The sequence below is a fragment of the Microtus oregoni genome, unplaced genomic scaffold, assembly GCF_018167655.1.
Source record: "Microtus oregoni isolate MIOR12 unplaced genomic scaffold, Mior012 000026F_ref0000081, whole genome shotgun sequence".
Lineage (NCBI taxonomy): Eukaryota > Metazoa > Chordata > Mammalia > Rodentia > Cricetidae > Microtus > Microtus oregoni.
The window spans coordinates 26799742-26822616 of NW_024543085.1; the positions used below are offsets into that span (position 1 = coordinate 26799742).

The 22875-nt window shown below is 39.6% G+C and overlaps 1 protein-coding gene across 2 annotated transcripts in view; it reads left to right on the plus strand.

Annotated features, from left to right (window-relative positions):
* The first annotated feature begins 1489 nt into the window (after window positions 1-1489).
* Window positions 1490-22875, plus strand: part of Mkln1 (muskelin 1) — a 123203-nt gene continuing 101817 nt past the window's right edge. Inside the window, exon 1 of one of the 2 annotated variants that reach the window (XM_041675437.1) lies at window positions 1490-1728. In XM_041675437.1, coding sequence (XP_041531371.1) covers window positions 1631-1728 — 98 coding nt within the window. In that variant the 5' untranslated portion in view covers window positions 1490-1630. Of the gene's footprint in view, window positions 1729-16730; window positions 16837-22875 lie in introns of those variants that run through there. The other variant, XM_041675438.1, reaches the window with a different exon arrangement.

Here is a 22875-nt window from a genome sequence, read left to right on the forward strand (position 1 = left end):
GAGTTTTTTCCCTCTCAGCTTGACATAATGACACCATCCAAGCTTTCCAGAGTCCAACCTCTTAGGCAAGGAGTGACACACTTTTTTGGTAATGCCAATGGCTAAAGCAAGGAAATAAATATTTATACCCTGACAAACAGTTACTACATGAGTGTGGTGATATTTTGTTTGTAATTTCACAAATAAAGCTTACCTGAACATCAGAGTGCAGACCTAAATTACTAGTTAGCCAAAGAGGTGGACACATCTTTAATCCCAGCACCTGGGAAACAGGGGCAGATGGATTCTCTGTGAGTTCAAGGCCCAGCCTGGGCTGCACAAAATTGATCCAGTCTAAAAGAGAAAGAGTGGGGTGGTGGAGGTTCATACCTTTAATCCCAGTACTTGGCGGGGGAAGGGGGGAGGGGGGTGTCACATGCCTTTAATCCCAGCACTAGAGAGGTGGAGACAGGAAGGGATATGGCTGGGCAGAGAGAGGATTATAAGGCGGGAGGAGACAGGAGCTCAGAGCAGTCTGAGGATTCATAGAGACGGATGCAGCCTGAGGGTTAGCAGAGACAGGATCACCGATTGGGTCTGAGCATTGGTAGAGGTAAGAACTCTTTAGTGACTGATTGCTCTGCTTCTCCGATCTTCAGCATTAACCCCGGTATCTGACTCTAGGTTTTTATTATTAATACTGATTAGAATTCGCGGTCCAGATGGGAGCATTATCTATCTTTGCCACATATTTAGACCAGGTGTTCCTTTTGTGATAAGAAGCTGGGATGATGCCCTTCTGGCTTTCTGGACAGGGTGTGTATTGGGGGGAAGCCGGGGCGGCAGTGTACATACTATTGCTTCTGAAGAGGACAACGGTCTTTTCTCAAGCATTTCTCTCTTGCCAAATGTTTGGGCTAAATTTATGTTAAAATCAAAAGCAAGCAGACCTACCAACTGAGACAATTGATGATGCACAGCTTTCCAACTCTAAGAACGTTCTCCTGGTATGTGATTTAATGTCGTTTCTGGAAAAACAAAAAACGATGCCACAAGAATGTTATTAGTAGGAGAGGGCTCACAAGAAATGTTTACAATGTAGACATTGCGTTAGAGACTGTAAGCAGAACGCACTAGCTTTTCCTTTTCTTGCTTCCATCTGACCCTGGAACACGGTGACAAGGACATTTTTTTTTTTTTAACCTCAGGCCAAGTCCAGAGACAAAGACGATACATTATTATTGCATTTCAATTCTCTTCACCACTGTTTCCTTAAAGGATTTATAATCAGGCTAGGGCAGTGGTTTCCAAAGTAGGAAAGGTATTCTCTTTCCAAAGCGGATCTCATTTTCCCTTCCTGTTCTATAACTAAGATTTTTTTCCCCAAAAAAATGTTCTTGTCTTTGTCTTTACCTGCGGCTTGTAAGAAAAGTCCTCATTGCCACTCCTCTTCCAGCCTCGCGGGAAAGCTTTCTCGGGAGGGTCAGCTAGGAAAGGACAGCGTGGGAAACCGGAGGAAGCAGCCGCCGACCAGCCAGTCCCCGCCCAGCGCGTTTGGGTTAGCGGTGCGGCCCCTTTAAGAGCAGGCCACGTCCCCGCCCTCCTCCTGGCGGGGCCGGCGGTCGGTGGCGGCCGCTACGGTGCTGACAAGATGGCGGCTGGCGGAGCTGTTCCTGCGGCGCCCGAGTGCCGGCTTCTGCCCTACGCGCTGCACAAGTGGAGCTCCTTCTCCTCCACCTACCTTCCCGAGTAAGTGCGGGGCCCCGCGCTCGAGCTGTCGGCGCTGCTCGGCGGGAGCGCGGTCGGGCCGAGCGTGCGGTGGAGGGCAGCGGAGCCCAGAGGCCCAGGCGGGGCCTGTGAGGGGGACGCGCGGCCTCCGGAGCAGAGCGTCTCTGCGCGGCGGCCGAGAGCTCCGGCCTGGCGGGCCGAGGCTGGGATGAGGGCCCGGGGAGCGAGCTCGGGGCGGCGGCGAGGGAGTTGAGATGGAGCGGGGCTCGGGATCCAGCGGGCGTGCGGGCGTGCGAGCCGCCCCCGCCGTCAGAGGTGGCCGGGGCGTCGGGGGCCGGGCCCTTCCAGGGCGCCTCGGCCCGTGCAGCCGCGGAGTTCCGGAGCCCGCATTAAAAGTGCTTAGCTCTGCCCGGGCGGTGGGAGAAGTTAGGGAGTCCATCTGCATCCTGGCAGGAACTTGGAGGGCTGGCAGAGGGGTGTCTTTGCTGTGGGGGCTGGAAGTTCGGGGGAAGCTAAGGAAGGAGGGCAGGTCTGGGGGCGTGCTGCTCGCCTTGGGGAACTACCCTCTCAGCAGAAAGGGCTTCACGAGCAAAACAGGGAACCTATGTATTTTTCTGTTGCTGTACAAATAAAATGACTGCATCTCGGGAGTGCACTGAACAATGACCCCCTCCCCCATTTATATTTTACAATCCCTCACATTTGTCCAGAGGTAGCGTCTCAGGCAGAACTCTCAAAGCGAAGCTGCCAGTAGAAGAATCTTCCTAGACTGCCAGCCTGCTCTCCTACTCACCAGGTCAAGGGTTGCCAATGAGACATTGTAGCCATGGCCCAGCGCAGGCTGCTGACCTGTGGTCTCATCTGGCCGGTTGTGGCCTGGTGATGCCTGCTACATGGCCACATCCCCGATTGATGTTGGAACCCAGCTTTTAATTTGAGGGTGAGCTAGATCAACACTAACCTTCAGTTGAAGTTGCCATGTGGCCGTAGGTACCAGAACCTCTGTTTTGGTTTGCTTTTTGTTTTGGCTAAGTCTTCTTTGACTCCGAAGCTACTTCACATTTTTCTGGGTCTAGGTTAAAGAGTTGGTGGCGTTCCACTACCTCGAATGGCGTTTTTCTTTTTCTGATCTTGAGGGAGACTACCTACAGATTGGTTGGCTGCCCTTCCTTTAAACTTCTGGTGTAGGCACGAGCCTTGGAAATCCCAAATCCCATTTGAGTTACGTGTTTCGTATGGGCACGTTAAGGAAGAAAGCATTTCTTTAGAGTTGATCTGGTGGGATAGTGACTTTAATCAGATGTTGATTTGGAGTGGACGGAACCTGCTGTTGCAGTTAAAATGTAACTGGGAGAAATCCATCGCTATAGGTTTCTTAAGGCCGTTGGGAAAATAGTATGCATATATAACTTGTACTCTCGTTTAGTGTATCTTGTTTAATTTTAGTGACATTTTAAAAATGTAGTATAGTTTCTTATTTTAAAGCACCGTAGAGTTTAGTAATCTGAAAACTTTGTTTTGAAGGAGAGTGGTTGAGTGTTAGGCGGCTTGAGATTGAGAATTTTGTCAGGCTAGTTGGTGTGTGCCTACTTTAATTATAAAATTATTGGTTCTGAATTTATGTTAGTAAGCATGACTGTTAAAACTTTGTATGATGAGAAGTTTAAGAAAGGAATTGACTTTTTTGAGATGGGGTCTAAATGACCTCCAATGGGGTGAGACAGTAAAAGGTATTACGTGATGTCTTAAGCAGGTGCAAATTTTTTTTTTAAGTGTAGCCAACCATTTGTTGAAATTGTTCGCAAAACAGCAAATATTTATTGACAGAAATCTAGGCATTTTGGGGGTGGTGAGATCTTATGTCTTTCATATGCCAGTCTGTATTATGAATACTTCAAGTGTTTAAACTCATTTAATCCTTAACAGTTTTTTAAAGACTCTCAAAAAGCTGAGCCGTGTAGGAGATGGTTGTAATGCAAGCTCTTAGGAAGCAGAAGCAGGAGAATCAGAAGTTTACCGTCATCCTCAGTTACATAGTAAAGTTAAGGTCAACCTGGGCTGTCTGTGTGTGAGACCTGTGTTGTCCCTATCTCCCCCCCCGCCCCCCCCAGATCTCCATTTTCCAGATGTGGAAATAGACATGGAAAGGCCATTCACCTACGTGAGGCTAGACCCTAACCACTGCTTCTTTACTGCTTTTATACAGATGTTTGTATGAGGAATCATAGAAAGAATTCTTCAAGTAAAGGCATTTGTATTTTAGTTAGTTGTTTAAAGACATGTAAAGGTCTAGAGAGTGTTTTCTGTACAGGCTTGAGGACCCAAGTTCAAATCATAGCATGGACAGATTCGTATGGCAAGTCTGTCACCCTATTGCTCTTGGTAGGGTAGAGACTGGAAGAACCCTGAGGCTGAGTCCCAACCTACTTCTAGTTCTAGGTTCAGTGAGAGACTCTGACTTTAAGGAACAGGGTGGAGTGTGATAGGGTAGGGTACTTTATGTCCACCTGGCCTCTCTGGCACACACACTTTTCTGTGCATATATACCACGTGCATAGGACTGCCCCACCCCCCACACCGTGAAGTCACGGAAGAATTCCAATCTCAGGTTTCTTTCTAGAAAGCCATTTCTCCTTTAACTCTTAAGGTTGATTTGAACCTTAAAATGTTAAAACAAGTCTAGTTAAAGATAGCACTTTTTTTAAAAAAAAAACTTGGAAACTAATATTGGCCTTTTATTTTCCAGTGTGTTTAATTTGCTTGTATTTTACCTGTTTCTAAAATTTATACCTAATTTGAGAACTAAAGGAGGTACATGTAAGTGATCATTGGTAGAATTGAACATACTACATGTAAAAACATTTTATAGTGATCCCTATTCTTATATGTTTATTGTTGTAGGTTGTGATAATGTTGGCTATAGTTACTCACTGTCCCTGAGATGCTTTTTTTCATATAGTTTTGTTTAATCTTAAGCACAAACCTGCAACGAGTTTCCTGTGTTTTGCAGATGACAAAGCTGAGACAGTATGTAAGCCCACACCATACAGCTTTACAGAGGCTTGGCAAGCTCTTCTTCAAGCCCACTATTCACTGGCTCTACCAATAACAAGCAGTTATTGTCTTCCGTTCTCTCCCAAGCAGTTAGATGAGTTCCTAGACTTAATCTCCACCCAAACACCAAGATGAATGTGATACGTGTGTTACAGCTAGGGAACCTGAGATATGGAGGTTACCCTGCTCAGCTCTGAGGAGGACTCTTGTCCTGGGCTCTCTCGACTTCCCTAACAAGTTCCTTTAGCTGCTTCAGTATGCAATGCGATTGTTCTGTGCCTGCAGACAAAACTTGCTCTTACGTTAGAACAGCAAGGGGTATTTTATATTGGTATTTATGGTTTTGCTATGAAAACTGAGTCTTTAAAGCTGACTTTACATCTTCGATAATTCCATTGATGGGGAATAATTCTCAATTTTATTTTATTTGAATGAATTAAATAATTTTAATAGTAACATTTGGTTAGGATAGACGAATTTATTTCAGCTCAACTAATTAAAAATTTTCACATTTAAAAATAAATAGGTGTTTTGTTCTCATTGCAGAAATGGAAAAGGTTTGTAGTTAGAATAGTTTTTAAATATCCACAGAAACAAATGTAAATTACCCTAATCCCCCCCATGCAGAGATTCCTGCCCATCCTTCAGATACATGATTCCAGGTCTGTCATGCCTGCTTATCTTTTCAGCTTAGTATTTAATGTCCTTTGTTTGCTCTTTAGTATACTTAAGTAAGTATAGCTGAGTATTTCTAATTGAAAACCCTGAAATCTGAAACTTTTGAGCATCTATATTTTGGATTTTAGAGCATATCGATTTGGGGACAATTTGGATTTTTAATTTCTGTATTAGAGATTCTTAGTCATCAAAGTCCAAAATTTAAAGAACTCTAAAATCAGAGAGAGATATTCTGTTCCAGTCATTTTGGTTAAGGGATGCTCATTTTATATAACAGACATTTTCCTATGAGATTGAATATTCTTTTTTTCACTTGCATGGATACATTTATATTCTAGACAATGATATTTAATTGGTTTCCTATTATTGGGGCATTTAACCTTTTTTTTACTTTTATTTTATTTTTGCTTTTGCTATTCTTTGGTCACTATGAATAGTGAGATTCTTTGTCTGATAATTTTTTTTAAAGATAGAGCCTTATGTAGCTTAGTCAGTCTTTCAGCTTGCATTTTAGCTGAGCTTGTTTCATAGCCCAGTCAACCTTGAACTTGCTGTGTAACTGTTTGTCTTTGAACCTCCTGCCTTTTACTCCCAGTTGCTGGGCTTACAAGATGCACCACCACACCTGGCACTGATGAGGCAGAAAAAAAGGAAACTCCTTAGTTCTGAGTTCCTAGGTGTTGAACAGCTAGATTAAAGGCACTTTAAGCAAGACTATTTGCTGATCTCTGTAGACTGTTGAATTCTGGGTACCTGGGCTAGGTCATAAACATTCTTGGCAATTTAGAATCACATTGTTTCTGTTTTTAATTTTGTTTGTTTTTGTTTTATTTTGTTTTGAGGCAGGGTCTCACTATGTAGCTCTGGCTGTTGTGGAACTCACTATGTAGACCAGGCTGGCCTCCAACCCATAGAGATCGTCCTGCCTCTTCCTCCCTAGTGTTAGTACTAAAGGTGAACATCAACATGCCCAGCTTCATTTGTTTTCTGAAACAAGGTCTCACTCTCTAACCCAGGCTGGCATAGAATTTACTATATAATCCAGGCTGACCTTCTATTTGAGCCAACATTCTTGCCTTAGCCTTTAACTCTTGGGAAGCAGGGGCAGGTAGATCTCTGTAAGTCTGAAGCCAGCTAGATGAGATCCTGTCTATGAAAAAAAATGTAGAGAAACAAATGGCTCTAATATTTGCATTAACTTTTTGGGCATGATACAGGAAGTTCTTGATGTTTCATATGCAGATAATATGTATTTCAATGCTTTATAACTATTCAATTCTGCTACATTTCGGTCATTCAGGAATTGCCTTTAGAAATGAGAGATTTTCTGATTTTACTTAAGTCACATTTTTATTTATGGTTTGTGTGTGTGCATGTGCACATGTGTGTCACAATGTGCTTGTGACAATCAGGACAATTTGGGAGTTAGTTCTTTCCGTCTTATGTGGGTCTTGGGATTAAAGGCAGGTCATAGGTTCACTGGCTTTTACTGCTGAGCTATCCTGATGGTTTAGAAATGAGAGATTTATAGAATGTTTCAAAAAAATGACCAGTTAAGATCTCTGATTATTACTTATTTATAATACTAGCTATTAAAGTCTGTAAAATTATTTTAGAGAAGAAAATTTATAGAATGATTGATCTCTATAGGCTGAATATAGACTATTGATATATTGTCTGAATTACCTTTGAGGGCATACCCCGTGGATCTTGAGATGGTCAGGCTTGTTGGCAAGCACCTTGACCTGCTGAGCACTCTACCCTCACACCTTCACAGTCTTTTTGGAGACAGGGTCTGTCTTCTTAGGCTAGGCTAGTGAACTGCTGGGGTGGATCTACCTCTCTGCCCCTCAGCGCTGCCACCTCTGCTTTCCATGTGTGTGCATGTGCGGGGATCTGAACTTCAGAGCTTCCTCACACTGTGTAGTAACAGTCTGCCAGTGAGCCGTCTTACCATTTTTTAATGTGGTAGGTGTTTTCTGTTCCTTTTTGCTTTGTTTTGCCATTTATTTATGCTTTCTTTATTTGAATGTTTTAGAGTTTTTATAAGTTTTCTTTTGTCAGTTTTATTGTTATTTTCTTTTTAATGGTATTATAAATAGAATTATTTTCTTTTAAAAAATTGATTAGGGGCTGGAGGGATGGCTCAGTGGTTAAAACCACTCATTGTTCTTCCAGAGGACCCAAGTTCAATCCCCAATACCCACGTATAGCTCATAACCACCTGTATACTACATCTTCTTCTGGCACCTGTGGTCACTTACTCTCAGATAACATACATACAAACATATATAGACATAATGAAAAAAATTAAAATTTTTTTATGAAATTCTTTGGCAATTTCACATATGCATAGGATATTTTTGTTTTTTCTTATCACCCTTCTCCAACAAATCCCTTTCCCATACTTATGTCTTTCTTTGGTATTGCATTGTAGCCCACGAATGTAATAGTTTTTGTTTTGCCTTTAACATTGGCATTCTTTGGGAAAGCAGTTTTCTCATCAGCAGACTTTAGGATAATACTTCTCAGAAAGATCATTTGTTTATAAGCCCCATGACTTACAAAAATCCTTCAAATAAAAATAGTGGTTGTTTATATATGCATATGTATATATACATTCATATACATGTGTATATGTGTTACAGGTAAAAAGAATGCAGTTTATTTAAATAGTCTTTTGTTTATGATAAAATAAATGTTACCCACTAAGAATTATCCATCTTTTAAGATATACAGAAGGAAAGTCACTTTTACCTTCATATGGAATTGATTTGAGTGACCTGAAATCTGCCCCTATAAAGTTGCAAAGTAGCAACTAAGTGAGATGCCCTAGCCTAATATACTTTGGATGACAGGTAATGAGAACTGGAAAATGAGGCTGTTTAGTTCTAATATATATGTTGAAGACTAGGATTTTCTGTTTGTATGGATTAGCAGCCCCTTAAGTTTAATTTTTTTTAACCATTTAACCATAACATTATCCAGATTTTACTTTCATTTATCCTTTGGCTAGAATTTTGTCTTTTCATTTTCTGTTCCCCCTAATGGGTTATGTTTATATTGACCAGGCTGGTCTCTCTTCAACACCTGTGTTCAAGCAAGTTCCCTGCCTCAGTGTCCTATTTGTGCCACTATGCCTGGTTTTCTTGTTTAAAATTGAATTTACTTTTTAATATTTTGTTTTCTGTCTGTCTTGTCGTATCTTTCTTTTTTCTTTTTTTTCTTTTTGGAGACAAGGTCTCACTATTTTAGCTTTGGCTGGCTGACCTGGAATGCATTATGTAGACCAGGCTGGCCTTGAACTCAAATCCACCTACCTCTGGCTCCTGAGTGCTGGATTAAAGGTGCATCACCACACCAGGCTCTGTGGCTATCTTTTTTACGTTGAATTATTAGCTTTGCTAAGAACATACTCTAAATAACCTCATACCTTTGCTGAGACTAGTTTTATGGCTCAGTATTTTGATAAATTTATGTACCCTTGAAAAGACTTTATTCTGTTACAGACTGTCTTTCTTGTATGTTTCAAAAGTCAAATTTGTGGATTTTATTGTTCAAATGTTCTGTAATCTATTGTGTTTTTTTAAATTAAGTTTTATTATTTTGTGTGTCTGTATGATGTGTGTGCCATGGCCTGCAGGGAGGTCAGAGGACAACTGTGGAGTCTATTTCCTCCTTGACCTTCACCTGGGTTTCTGACCTCAATCTTGGGTCACTAGGCAGGAGCTGTAGATGACTTTAAATGTTAGCCGTTTTGCAGCCTTGCTTCTTTTTCTTTTTTTTCTTTTTCCCCTTAGAGCATAGGTGATTGAACCCAAGCCCCGTGTGTGCTAGGTACATACTCTTTCACTACACTACATTCCAGCTTTACTGATTTTTAATTTTTTCTCCTTTTCATTACCTCAGGGTGATTCTGTGATTATGAATCTGCATTTTTCCTTTTATTTCTTCAAGTACTGTATGTTTTGAAGTCATGTGACTAGATGCATACAAACATAGCTTTATCTCTCTAGCATATTGGGCCTTTGAATGGGTATAACATGCCACTTTTTATCCCTAATAATACTTTGTGTTTCCTGCTTTTGAAATCTACTTAGTGTGGTTTCATCTGCATCATTTGGGTTGCTGTTTGTTGGATGTAAGCTTTACTTAGGTTTTCCTTGGTGATGCCGGTGATTGGAACCCAAGACTTCATGCGTGCTAGATAGCTACTTGTCCAGCCCTCCTCTTACTGTGCATGTTTTGTGTTTTCATATTTGAGGTCTATTTCTTTTTAACAACACACAGATTTTTCAAAATTAAGATTGTTCATCATTTATTTAGAAAGAGAATTTAAATGAATGAGAGAGTGTGAGTGTATTTATTTGTGTACACATACCATGGCATATATGTGGACATCAGAGGACAAATTTCAGGAGTTGGTTCTTTTCATCCACTGTGTAGATTCACGAATTAAAATCAAGTCATCGGTCTTGGTGGCAAGTACCTTTACCCACCGAGCCATCTTACTGTCCCAAGATTTGAGTATTTTATCTTACTGTTAAATTAGAGCTAGCTCAGATTTCTCTTTCCTCCTGCATATTGAGAATATTATGTTTCAGGCCTCTTTCTGTGATTGCAGGTCTGTGTGCTCATCTTAGCATTGTCTCAGCATCTGCTTACTAACAATTACTTAGTTGTGTTTTGCTTTTGGTTTTGTTGATCTATAAATCTTTTTTGAGACTTGTTTTTTGTAAGGTCTAGAATTGAAATTTAATCTTTTTTATAAATATGTGTTATTTTTCCATTCCTGTAACATGATTTCATGTTAATTGTACATTTAATTTAAACATTTGTGGCAACTATGTTAAGTCATGTTTAGAGGGGAGACAATTGGGTTTAGTGTCAGTCTTTTGGCTTATGACTATTAGTATTTAATACTTTAAGAATATCCTTACATTCCTTTACTGTGACTAGTATATCTTATTAAGGTTGTGACTGTGGTGGTGAGAATGACCCTCCAAGGCTCACATAGTTGAATGTTTGTTTCCCAGTTGGTGAACTGTTTAGGAACGATTGGGAGGTGTGTCTTTGTTGGAGGAAGTGTGTCACTGGAGCTTCCATGGCAGGCCTCTCTCTCTGCCTCCCTCCCTCCAACTTTACTGTTCCAGCACCATGCTTGCCTACCCACTGCCATGCTCCTTGTTAATGATGGTCTTGGACTCCTCTGAAAGTGTAAGCCATTCCCCAGTTAAATACTTTCCTTTATAAGTTGTTGCAGTGGTATTTTATTTATATTTTAACAAATAAAGCTTGCCTGAAGATCAGAGTGCTATAGGTGGTGGTACACACCTTTAATCCCAGTAGTCCAGAGACAAAGGGATCTCTGTTAGTTCAAGGCCACCCTGGGCTTCACAAGACCAAATCTGTCTGAAAGAGAAACAGAGCGCAGACAAAAGTGATCCCTGCGCTTCAGATACCGCCCCTTTAATCCCAGCACTAGGGAAGTGGAGAGAGAAGTGATGGGGCTGAGTAGATGAGGCAGGAGGAGAGAAGAGCTCAGCGTGGTCTGAGGTTTGCTGGAGACAGAGGCAGCCTGAGGATAGGATCATCCTTTCGGTCTGAGTATTGGTAGAGGTGAGAGCTCTCTATGGCTGGCTGCTTTGCTTTTCTGATCTCTCAGCTCTCACCCCCGAGTACTACAAGTTGCCTTGGTTATGGTGTCTCTTCACAGCAGAAGAGTAACAAAGACAGGCATTTAGTATTATCACCTTGTGTTTGTTGTAAAAGAAATGGACTTATGTAAAGAAAACTGAATATTTTTTAACACCTTTAGGTGTGATACCCTTACTTTTCATTGTCCACTTCCCCCATTTGCCATTTTCATTTACGTAGCTTTCATCAGAAGAATCATAAGACTTAACTCCTATTCTTCAAATGTCACTTAAAATGCTTTTTTTTACTAGGACATTGTCTACCCCCCTCTTCTCTATAATTCTGGTAGCTGTCCCCCACCTTTATGGTTGAGTACTTGATAACAATATGTGCCTATTTGATAGATCATGTATTATATTTTTCAGCCATGTACTTATTTGTCTGGTTACTTGCTTAATAGTTATCCCCTTCAACTGGACCGTGAGCTTCATAGGGAGTAAGGTATGCTCCCCCACCATTGTATCTAAGCATAATGTTTATTACTATTCGAATAGATGAGTGAATTAAGACATTTTTAATTACATTTTTCTTTCTAAGGGTAATTTTGGTTTGGCACTGGAACATCATGTTGACATGTTCAAAACAGAAAATAATTTATTTTAAATGTCTTAAATGGTTTTCAGCAAAGTCTGAGAGTATCTTAAATGAAATGGTCAGGAATTTAATTGGAAGAACTTGGAATGGAGTGTTTCTTATCTGTGTCTTTGAGACTTTTATTATGAAGTTACTAAAATTTTTAAAGACAATATTTCTAATAAGATCTTAAAATTTTAGTTCAGTTTAATGCAAAAATTTGATTTGCCTAATAATAGTTTCAAGAATACTACCAATGTTTTGATTGATTTTTTTTTATATTTATTTATTTATTATGTATACAATATTCTGTCTGTGTGTGTGCCTGCAGGCCAGAAGAGGGCACCAGACCTTATTACAGATGGTTGTGAGCCACCATGTGGTTGCTGGGAATTGAACTCAGGACCTTTGGAAGAGCAGGCAATGCTCTTAACCACTGAGCCATCTCTCCAGCCCCTTGATTGATTTTAAGATATGGTTTCTTCTAGTTTCTTGATTATAAGTATTTTTAGTTTTTTTAATATAATATTGTTGTTAATGTATAATTTATATACAATATATTTTAGCTACATAAAATAACCAAATCAGTGGGTTTTAATATATTCAGAGATAAATGCAACTATTATTGTAGTTATTTTACCATGTTTTTGTAGTTGCTATGAAGAATAGTCCCCTTCCACTGACCTTCTGTCCATAAGCAGGTACTAAGTACTCTTTGTCCCTGCAGATTTTTTTATTCCAGGTCTTTCATATAGATGGGATGATGAAATGCATTTTTTTTTGTGACTAGCTTCTTCTACTTACAGTGCTGCTTTTAAAGTTCATGCATACTATATCATGTGTCTGTGCCATATCTATTTCCTGTCTGCTAATATGAATGTGTAAAGATGTGAAAGTAATATGAATGTGCATTCATTACTTGATGGGTGTTTGGATTATATATACTTCTTAGACATTATGAACAAGGTTTCAATAAACATTGTTTAATGTGAAGATTTTTTACATGAACTTAATGTTTTCATTTTTTCCACATGTGCCTAGGAGTAGAATTTCTGGCGTTAACTATTTGGGGAATGGTCAGATTTTTTTATCAGTTCTTTTTCTTCCCCCTTTCTTATTGAAGAAGTGCCTAAAAAACTATTAGTTATTTTAAAATAATTTATTTAAATCGATTAAAATAACTCAATAAATGAAAACCCTGTATTGAAAATGACCACATGGGCTTAGATTAATTTGCTGTTAAACTCAGTTTTACTAATTTTTGTGGTAGGATAGTCTTTTATCTTCCTTTATTTTTGTTGTGAATGTATATGTCTACATATTTACTCTGTACTTTCATCCTTCGATATATTTGCTCCTATCTATTATTGTGCATACTTTACATGTACACATATATACATAACACACTTGATTTGTGCTTAGAAAATTGACTTTTAGAATTATATTATTTAAGGCTGGGCATGGTGACACACACCTTTAATCCCAGCACTTGTGAGCCAAAGATAGATCTGTGTGAGTCTGAGGCCAGCTTGCTCTATATAATTACTTTCAGGTCTATATAGTAGCCAACCAAAGCTACATAGAGAAACCCTGTCTCAAACAAAAATTATATTATTTATATATAAATATGAATAAGCTATTTTTGAAAGGTATGAAACATGTTTATTAACTCTCCTCATATAAACTGAAGCATAGATTTTTAAAGTGCTGAAAATAACTTCTAATTTCTCTCAGCTCAGAATTTTGGATAGTTGAAAATTCATATATCTATGACTTTGGCATTTGTTGAAGTCTTGATTTTCAGCAGGCTGTGATACTCTGGATGATAGATTAAACACAGATTTTGAAAAATATTTTTATTGCTATATTATGAGTTACAATTAGAGCTTTTGAGATTTTTGGCTATCTTTACCACAAAGTATAGGGTACTTTACTGACTTCTGGGTAATACTTAAAGAGGTAAGAATATCTGATTATGCTGTAGCCATTGTTTTTCAGTAGAGTGACGTAGTTGAAAGTAGTAAAGGCTATGTTTAGAGTTTCAGTTGGATTAATATTGGCAGGCTTTTATAATTATATTTTCCATACATTCTTATATAATACAGGGAGTGAAATAACAAATAAAGTAAAATTGCAAAAATGAGCACTGAACTATAAAGATGGCAGGCAGTCTGTAGAAAATAAAATTGTTACTAGGTGTTTTTGAGGACTTTACATCTTGGACAGAGAATTGAACAGGGTACAAGGGAGAGATGAAAATATAAATTTATTAAAAGTGAGAGTAAAAGCATAGAGTGCACACTATAGAATGGAAGCAGGCTCAAGCAAGCATGTGTCTCACGCTCCATGTCTTAAGAGTTTTTATTGCTGTGAAGAGACACCATGACCACAACAACTCTTATAATGAAGACATTTAATTGGGATGGCTTGCTTACAGTTTCAGAGGTTTAGTCCATTATCATGCCTGGGAACATGGGTGTGTGTAGGCAGAAGTTGTGCTGGAACTAAGAGTCCTACATCTTGCAGGCAGCAGTAAGTCAACTGAGACACTAGGTCTTATCCTGAGCATAGGAATCCTCAAAGCCTACCCCACAATGACACACTTCCTCTGACAAGGCCACACTACTCCAACAAGTCCCACTCCCTTTGGGGGCCATTTCCTTTCGAACTACCACATTCCCCCTGGCCCCCAAAGACTTATAGCCATATCATAGTGCAAAATAATGCATTCAGTCCAACTTCAAAAGTCCCTCTTAGTAAAGTCCAAAGTCTTCTGAGACTTAAGCAATCTTTTAACTGCAGCCTTCTGTAAAATTAAAATCAAAAAGCAGATCACTTATTTTCAACATACAATGGCACAGGATACCATTTCAAAACATAGGGAAGGGAGCATAGTGAGAAAATATTAGACCAAAGGAAGACCAAAAACCAGCTGGGCAAACTCTGAACTTTGCATCTCCATGTCTGATGTCAGAACACTCTTCAGATCCCCAACTCAGTTCAGGTTTGACTGTAACATACTTCTTTCTCTTGGACTGGTTCCACTCTCTGTTAGCAGCTCGCCTTTGGTATCTCTAACATCTTGGGTTCTCTAAAGGCAATCCAGGCTTCAACTTCATGGCTTCATGCAATGACCTCTCTATTAGGTATCCGTTTCAGGGACGCCCCGACACATGCCTGCCCTCAGCAGCTTTATTTTATAACTCCTTTCTTCTATCCTTAACTCTAAAGCCAGAACAACCTGGCCAAAGATGCCAAATTCCATGGCTTACTGGGCCTGGAACATGACCCCATCATTCAGTTACATCTTCACCAGCTTTCTGTCCTTCACAGCCTAAGGTTGGTTGTCCTGAAACTTGTTCTGTAGAACAGGCTGGCCTCAAACTCTGACAGCCTCTGCCTCCCAGTGCTGGGATTAAAGGTGTGCCCCCTACATTGGCGCCCCTTACACTGGCTCTAAGCTTTTCTTTAGTTTGTTTCCACAAGTTAGAAGTTTAGCCAGGTGGGATCTTGCCCTGAGGTCACCACTCCCTTTATTCGATTTCTTTATTTATCTCCTTGAACACAGGGTTGATATGGGATTCCCTCTGTGTGCTGTGAATGTTTTCTTACCATTAGTTAATAAAAAAGCTGCTTTTACTTATGGAAGGGCAGGATGTAGCTGGGTGGGAAAACTAAACTGAATATAGGGACAAAGAAGGCGGAGTCAGGCAGATGCCTTGTAGCCACCCAAAAAGCAAGATGTGAGGTAACAAACCACGAGCCTCATGGTAAAATTCAAAATAAAATCATCATGCAGCACACAAGCCCTAATCTGCCACTCAGCGTGCTACGCAGCCTGGAAATGTCTCTGTGTATGATGGTGGGCTCTCCTGTCTGTGCCTGCCTAGCAGCCCTGATCCACCCGCTTGCCTAGGCAGGGAGTGCTGAGCTGCAGGCACACTCTTAGCTACTTTCCTCCTAACCCAGAGTGGGCAGGTATACAAGCATCAGACCTGAAGTGGGTGGCGGGCCACACAGGTTAGCCCCAGATGTTGGGTGCCAGATGTAGCTAGAAGTGTTCTCCATCCTTGCTGGTCCCCCTGGACTGGATTTTTTTCACACATCTGTTATTGAAGCCACTCTGGTGCCTAATATTTATTACATGCTGTTTGGTCTATTATTAGCTTAGGCTTCTTATTAACTAACTCTTACATCTTAAATTAACAAATTTCTATCATTTTATGCTTTACCACTCCTGCAAAGCCACATCTCCTAATAGTGCCATTCCCTTTGGGGGTTCAGGGGGTCAATTTTCTTTCAAACATGCCTGGAGTGGTTTGTTTGTTTGTTTGTTTGAGTCCTTTTTATGAATCTAGTGGAGGGAAGTGGGAACCCATGACTGATAAATGGGCTGCTGTATAAGTTTGGGAGATCTGCATGTAAATGTGTTGTATATCTCATGATTTTAAGCTTATGGATGCTTTATGGTAAACAAGAATTTTTCCTGACAGGTCATCACAAGTACAGGATGGCGTTGGCTGCACTTGCACCAGTGCCAGTCTAAGCTAACCTTTTTATTTCTTTCTACCAGGATGTGCCTGACCATAAATCACCCACTGGAGAGGCGGTGCCGGGTGTTGCCTTATAGAAAAGGGGCAGACAAAACTATTTTTTTTTTTTTGTGACCTAGAGGTGCTCTAGGTCACTGGGCTGTCCTTAAACTTGTCTGTCTCAACATATTGGCTGGCTTGTTAGGACTATCCTAGCACATATGCCTTGAACTAGTCTTATTTTAAAGATTTATTTTTATCTATGTCTGTGTGTTTGTGAATGTGTGACACACTTGTGCTGGTGCTAGTGCTATTATAAAACAGAAGAGGGCCTCAGATCTGGAGCTGGAGTTACAAAACAGTTGTATGTCACCAGACGTGGGTACAGGAAACCGAACTTGGGTCTTCTGGAAAAGCAGCAAGCACTTTTTAACCACAGATTCATCTCTCTAGCCCTTAAACTATATTTGCTGGTGGAAAGATTGATGGCTCCCTTGTCTAAAAGTTGAGCAAGGATGTTGGTTATTCACCTATAATAATCTTGACTTCAAAGTCATCTATCTCACTGAATTGCTCACTTCTATATAATTTGAAGGTAAGTAAAGCACTCTGAATTTATATACTCTATTTATAACATGATGTGCCTGCCATATGACCCTCTAAGTGGTTGATGAAGAAAGCATGAACATTTTATATGCCTTAGGAAATTAATCCCTTGTTTTTTGAAGGCTTGTTGCAATAAACTAATAGGAAAAAGGCCTACTATTTTATTAATATGCAAAAGGGAAAAGTCAACTCTTGGAGAAAACCATTGTGATTATTTACTACCCCAGCATAATATATGTACTTCCTTTTCTATAGAGAAGGAGGAAATGGGGAGTGTCAATCATTTTAGGAAAATGCTAATGATTTTTAATGGAACTCAGTGGACCTGGAGAACATACTATGTCCTGTGACAAAGTTTGCAGGGCCTACAGAACAGACAGAGGTTTGTAAATAATTCTTTATGGGCTTGAAATACAGGACAAGTTGTATTTGAATGCCTAGATATGTGGACAGAGTTCAGTCTTTGTCTCTGTGATAAGAATTTAGTGTCCCCTAATTAGTGGGATTTCAGTAAGAGACTGAAGGCAGTTGTGTTCCCTTTTGCAGATCCAGTCAGGCTGGGAAGCTGGTGGATGTGGCAGAAAGCCTCTCTGTGTACTGGGAAGGGTAAAACAAAGTCAGAGGGATCTTGACTCTGAGATATGTTCTTTAGCTTTTCGGCCTGTTAAAGTCCCAGGCATTTCTCAGCTCCTACACAGTTAACAAGCTCTGCCCAGTCTTCAGTGATCTAGTTATGGATCTATTTAATTTGATATGAGCAGACCTGTAGAATGGCTTTTAAAAGAGCCTATTACTCATTGACACATTTAGGAAAAGTCTATGAAGCTATTGGAGATAGGGGTGGGTGGCACAGATGGCTCAGTGGGCAAAGGCACTTGCTGTACCAGCCTGATAGCTTGAGAACCCATGAAGGACAAAACTGACTCCACAGTTGTCCTATTACCTCCACACACAGGATGTAGCCCATTCATGTCCCACTGTTATGTGATGTGGGATGGTCTTCTGTTTTGTGTTGATTTCATTGGTTAATAAAGAAACTGCCTTGACCATTTGATAGGCAGCCCTTAGGTTGGTGGAGTAGACAGAACAGAATGCTGGGAGGAAGAGGGAAGTGAGGCAATTGCCATGCCTCTCCTCTCTGGGTCAGACGCAATGGAGCCAGCCACCAGGTCAGACATGCTGAATCTTTCCCGGTAAGCCACCACCTCGTGGTGCTACACAGATTATTAGAAATGGGTTAATCAAGATGTGAGAATTAGCCAATAAGAGGCTGAAACTAATGGGCCAGGCAGTATTTAAATGAATACAATCTGTGTATTTTTATTTCTGGGGCTAACCTAGCTGTGTGGGAGCCCAGCGGGACGAAAAGCAGGTCTGCCCACTGCTCCATCTACAGTTAGTTATGCATGTATGTATGTACATAAGTAAAAATGTTTTACAAGACAGCAGATAAATCTAGCTCTTGAAATTTTACTTGAAAGCTATCACAAAATTCAGACAAAAAGATTTTATGGTTGGTTGTCTCCCCGGTGGTAAGGTTTAGTATATGGTTTTGAAATTTTAATGGTTTTAAGATAAGAATAGTCAATAAATGGGTTGGAGAGATAGTTCAATAGTTAAGAGCACTGGCTGCTCTTACAAAGGTTCTGAGTTCAAGCCCCAGCAACCACATGGGGGCTTACAACCATCTATTATGAGATCTGGTGACCTCTTCTGGCATGCAGGCATACTGAATATAGTAAACAAGCAAACAAACAAATCTTTTTAAAAATGATAGTTAATATTGTTGGGCAGAGGCTGCCAGCTAGCCCTCTAACATGTTCTGCTTCACCAAAGCCAGCAAGAGAGAGCCTGTTAGTAAGATCTAAATCACATTTATGTATCTGAGGTTTAGAAATGACACTACATCACTGTTACTCTGTTCTGTTGGTTTGAAATAAGTCGCTAGGCCATTCCTACACTAGAGACCGATTACATTAAGGTAGGATTATCAACAAGTAGAAATCCTTTGGAGCCTTCTCTGAATTGCTGGTCTAGAGATGTTTACTTCTTATAATTTCTTTGATGTTACTTAATAGATTTAACAGTGATGTTTTAATAACAACTGATGTTTCCATGTACAGCTTTCTGTTTTTGTTGTTTGAATCAGAATCTAAATACTCATTCTGTTGTTATGTCCCTTTAAAATTCTTTTATCAAGAAGAGTTTTCCCATCTTTTTGCCATTTTTCTTCAACCCGCTGATTTTTTTAGAATTTATTTTTAAGACAGGGTCTCATGTATCCAATGATGTCCCAGACTCATTATCTATCAAGGGTGACCTGGAACTTCTGATTCTTTTGCTCTCACCTTCATAATGCTGGGAACACAGGTGTATGCTACCATTTCTGGTTTATTGGGTGTTAAAAATTGAACTTGGACTGGGTGGTAGTGGTGCATACCTTTAATCCCAGCACTTGGGAGGAGGCAGGCAGATCTCCGTGAGTTCGAGGCTAGCCTGGTCTACAAGAGCGAGTTCCAGGACAGACTCTAAAGCTACAGAGAGAAACTCTGTCTCAAAAAACAAACGAACAAAAAAGAATTGAACTTGAGGCTTTGTGCTGCTAGCTAGACAAGCACTTTGCCAACTTGAGCTATCCCCATTTTTACCAACTGATATATTTTTTTTTTTTTTTGATTTTTCGAGACAGGGTTTCTTCGTAGCTTTTGGTTCCTGTCCTGGAACTAGCTCTTGTAGACCAGGCTGGCCTCGAACTCACAGAGATCCGCCTGCCTCCGCCTCCCGAGTGCTGGGATTAAAGGCGTGCGCCACCACCGCCCGGCTCACCAACTGATATTTTTGAGGAAACTGTGTCATTTGCTCTGAATAAGCTTCCATATTTAACTAAGTCTAGATGCTTTTTCATAGTAGTATTAAATTACTTCCTCTAGTTCTAAAGAATACTGGGAATTATATTTCGAATCTTTTTTTAAAAGACTCTCTAGGTGGTATAATGTACTTTGTATTGTTAGTACTTCAGGCTGCATAGTCTAGTGGTAATTTCTGGTAAGATTTCCTATTAGCCTTTTATTAATGGTATTAATATTTAGTGATAATCATTGTCAGAATAAAAAATGTTTAACAAGGCATGGAAATTGGTTATATGTAATTTTTATATTATTTTCGATTTGTTTGTTGCAATTTCCTCTTCCCCTCATATTTACTGGTCATCAAACCCAGGCCTTCACCACGCATGCCAGTTGACTTTTACGCATTGAAATTACCCTCAATGATAAGAGCTTTTAGTTACTGAAATACAGCCAACTGGAAAGTAAGATAAGTGTTTAATTCTTTCCTTTTAATGACTAATTACAGAATAATGAATTAAGTTGGGTATTTCTCTAGGTATATAGTTGATTTTGTTTTTAAAGAAAACCTTTGCTCACTAGACTATTTCTACAGTATCCTTTTATCTTATTTTTTTTAAATTATTTTTATGTGTAAGGATATTTTGCCTACAAGTATATCTATGCTCCAAATTCATACCTAGTGCTTGGGGAGACCAGAAGCGGGTGTCAGGTCCCCTGGTACTACAGTTGCAGGCAGTTATGAGCTGCCATGTGGTACTGGGAACCAGAACCAGGTCCTCTGGAAGAGCAACCAGTGCTCTTAACTACTGAGCCGTCTCTCCAGCCCCTCCACTATATTTCAAACAACTTTAGTAGTCATTACATTTGATACCAGATTGTTAGCATTTTTGAATAGTAGGAGCCTCTCCAGTCTTGTTCCTATGTTCCTTGACTTGGCCCCATTATTATTTCAAATATTTTTTATATAGGGAGTCTGTCCTTTATATACATTAGTAAGAGGATGATATTTAGAATGTATTATTGGAAACTAGGAAAATTTGTTGCTACCAGATTGTCTTTTTCTTAAACCTCCCTAGGATATATAGCCAGGAAGTAACTTTTAAAGAGAAAATAATGCTCATCTTAGACTATTTTAATTTTGGATTTGATTTGCCAGATTGTAATTTCTTTCATTTTATATTTGCTACTTTAAAAATATTTTAAAGAATTTAATACTTTTTTGTGCATGTATGTATGCCTGTATGGTTTTATGCACCAAGTTCATGCTGGTACAGAGGTTAGAAGAGTAATTGATCTCTTGGAATAGGTTGTTAGCCATTGTGTGGTGCTGGGAACCAAACCTGGGTCCTCTGAAAGAATAAAAAGCTCTCTTATCTCTCTGGTTCCACAGTTTTTACGTTTTTTTTGAGTTTTTTTGGTTTTGTTTTTTTGTTTTTGTTGTTGTTGTTTTGGTTTTTCGAGACAAGGTTTCTCTGTAGCTTTTGGAGCCTGTCCTGGAACTCACTCACTCTGTAAACCAGGTTGGCCTCGAACTCAGAGATCCGCCTGCCTCTGCCACCTGAGTGCTGGGATTAAAGGCATGCGCCATCACCGCCTGGCAGTTTTTACTTTTTAATGTTGGTAATATTTTCCTAATAGCATTAGTAGAGTTACCACTTAGTCATTTCGCTGTTTGGTACACACAAATGTGTCCTCAAATATAATTTCCAAAGAGTAATAGTATTATTAGGTAAAGTTTAACATTTTTTTGCAAGTCCCCTCCCAGAGTATTCAACTGAGGGTGATTAAAAAGCATTGCTTCTAATGTCAGTTAAATACATGTTTTTACTAATAATTTCATGCTGGGCAGTAGTGGCGCACGCCTTTAATCTCAGCACTTGGGAGGCAGAGGCAGGTGGATCTCCTGTGAGTTCCAGACCAGCCTGGTCTACAAGAGCTAGTTCCAGGACAGGCTCCAAAGCTACAGAGAAACTGTCTTGAAAAATAAAAAAATAAAATAAAAAAAGAAAGAAAACAAAAATTTTGTTTTGTTTTGTTTTTTTTGGATTTTTCAAGACAGGGTTTCTCCGTAGCTTTTGGTTCCTGTCCTGGAACTAGCTCTGTAGACCAGGCTGGCCTCGAACTCACAGAGATCCACCTGCCTCTGCCTCCCGAGTGCTGGGATTAAAGGCGTGCGCCACCACCGCCCGGCAGAAAACAAAAATTTTATGGTTATATCATTAACTTGATACCCAGTTGTATTAATTTATTTCTATTTGTTGTCAGGTTTTTTTTCATTTGGAGATAGTTGTTTTAGTTTCAGTTTTTAGAGATTCTCTTGTTTTTTTCTTCTTTGTTTATAAATGTAAAAAATATTTCCATGGTTTCAAATTAAGAAAAAATTAGATCTATTTTATTTTTACATATATGAGCATCTTGCCTGTATGTATTTGTATATACCATGCACTTACTTGTGAAGAGGGGATGAGGGTGTTGGATCCCTTGGAATTGAAGTTAGGGATTGTTTTGAGACACCACGTTGGGGCTTGGGGACCCAACCTGGGTCCTCTCCAAGAACAATATGGACTTTTATTCTAGAAGCCATCTGCCCATCCCCTATGGTTTCAAATTTTAAACTGTACGTCTTCATTTCTGTCCCTTCAGCACTTTTTATTCATTCTAGTTTGAATAGCCATTTTTATTAGTTTTGGATTCATGCAGATATGAGCAACTGCATATATATCTGTTCATTTAAATGTACTGTATTTGATCTTTATCAACTGAAGGACATCTTGTTTCCATTGTGGGATTAGTAGACGTAAAGCTGCTTTGAATACTTGATGTAGATTTTATTTGGAAATAAATTTTTATTTCTACTGCATCAGTTTTCAAGAGTCTAGTTATTGAATTATATGAAAGGTACTTTTGTAAGAAACTGTAGTAGGCACCTAGAATGACTGGACCATTCCACACTCACATGAGTGTGCAGGTGTTCCAGTTTCTCTTGAGTTCTTTTTTTTTCTTGTTGTATTTTTTATTTATTATTGTTAGTGTGTGTGTGTGTACACATATGTATATGTGGCAACATGCAAGAATCAGTTCTCTCCTACCATGTGGGTCTTGGGGATTGAATTCATGAGCCATGTCAGCCATCCATTGTTTCTCTGAATTTGTAATGGACTTTGCTGCTGTCACTGGTT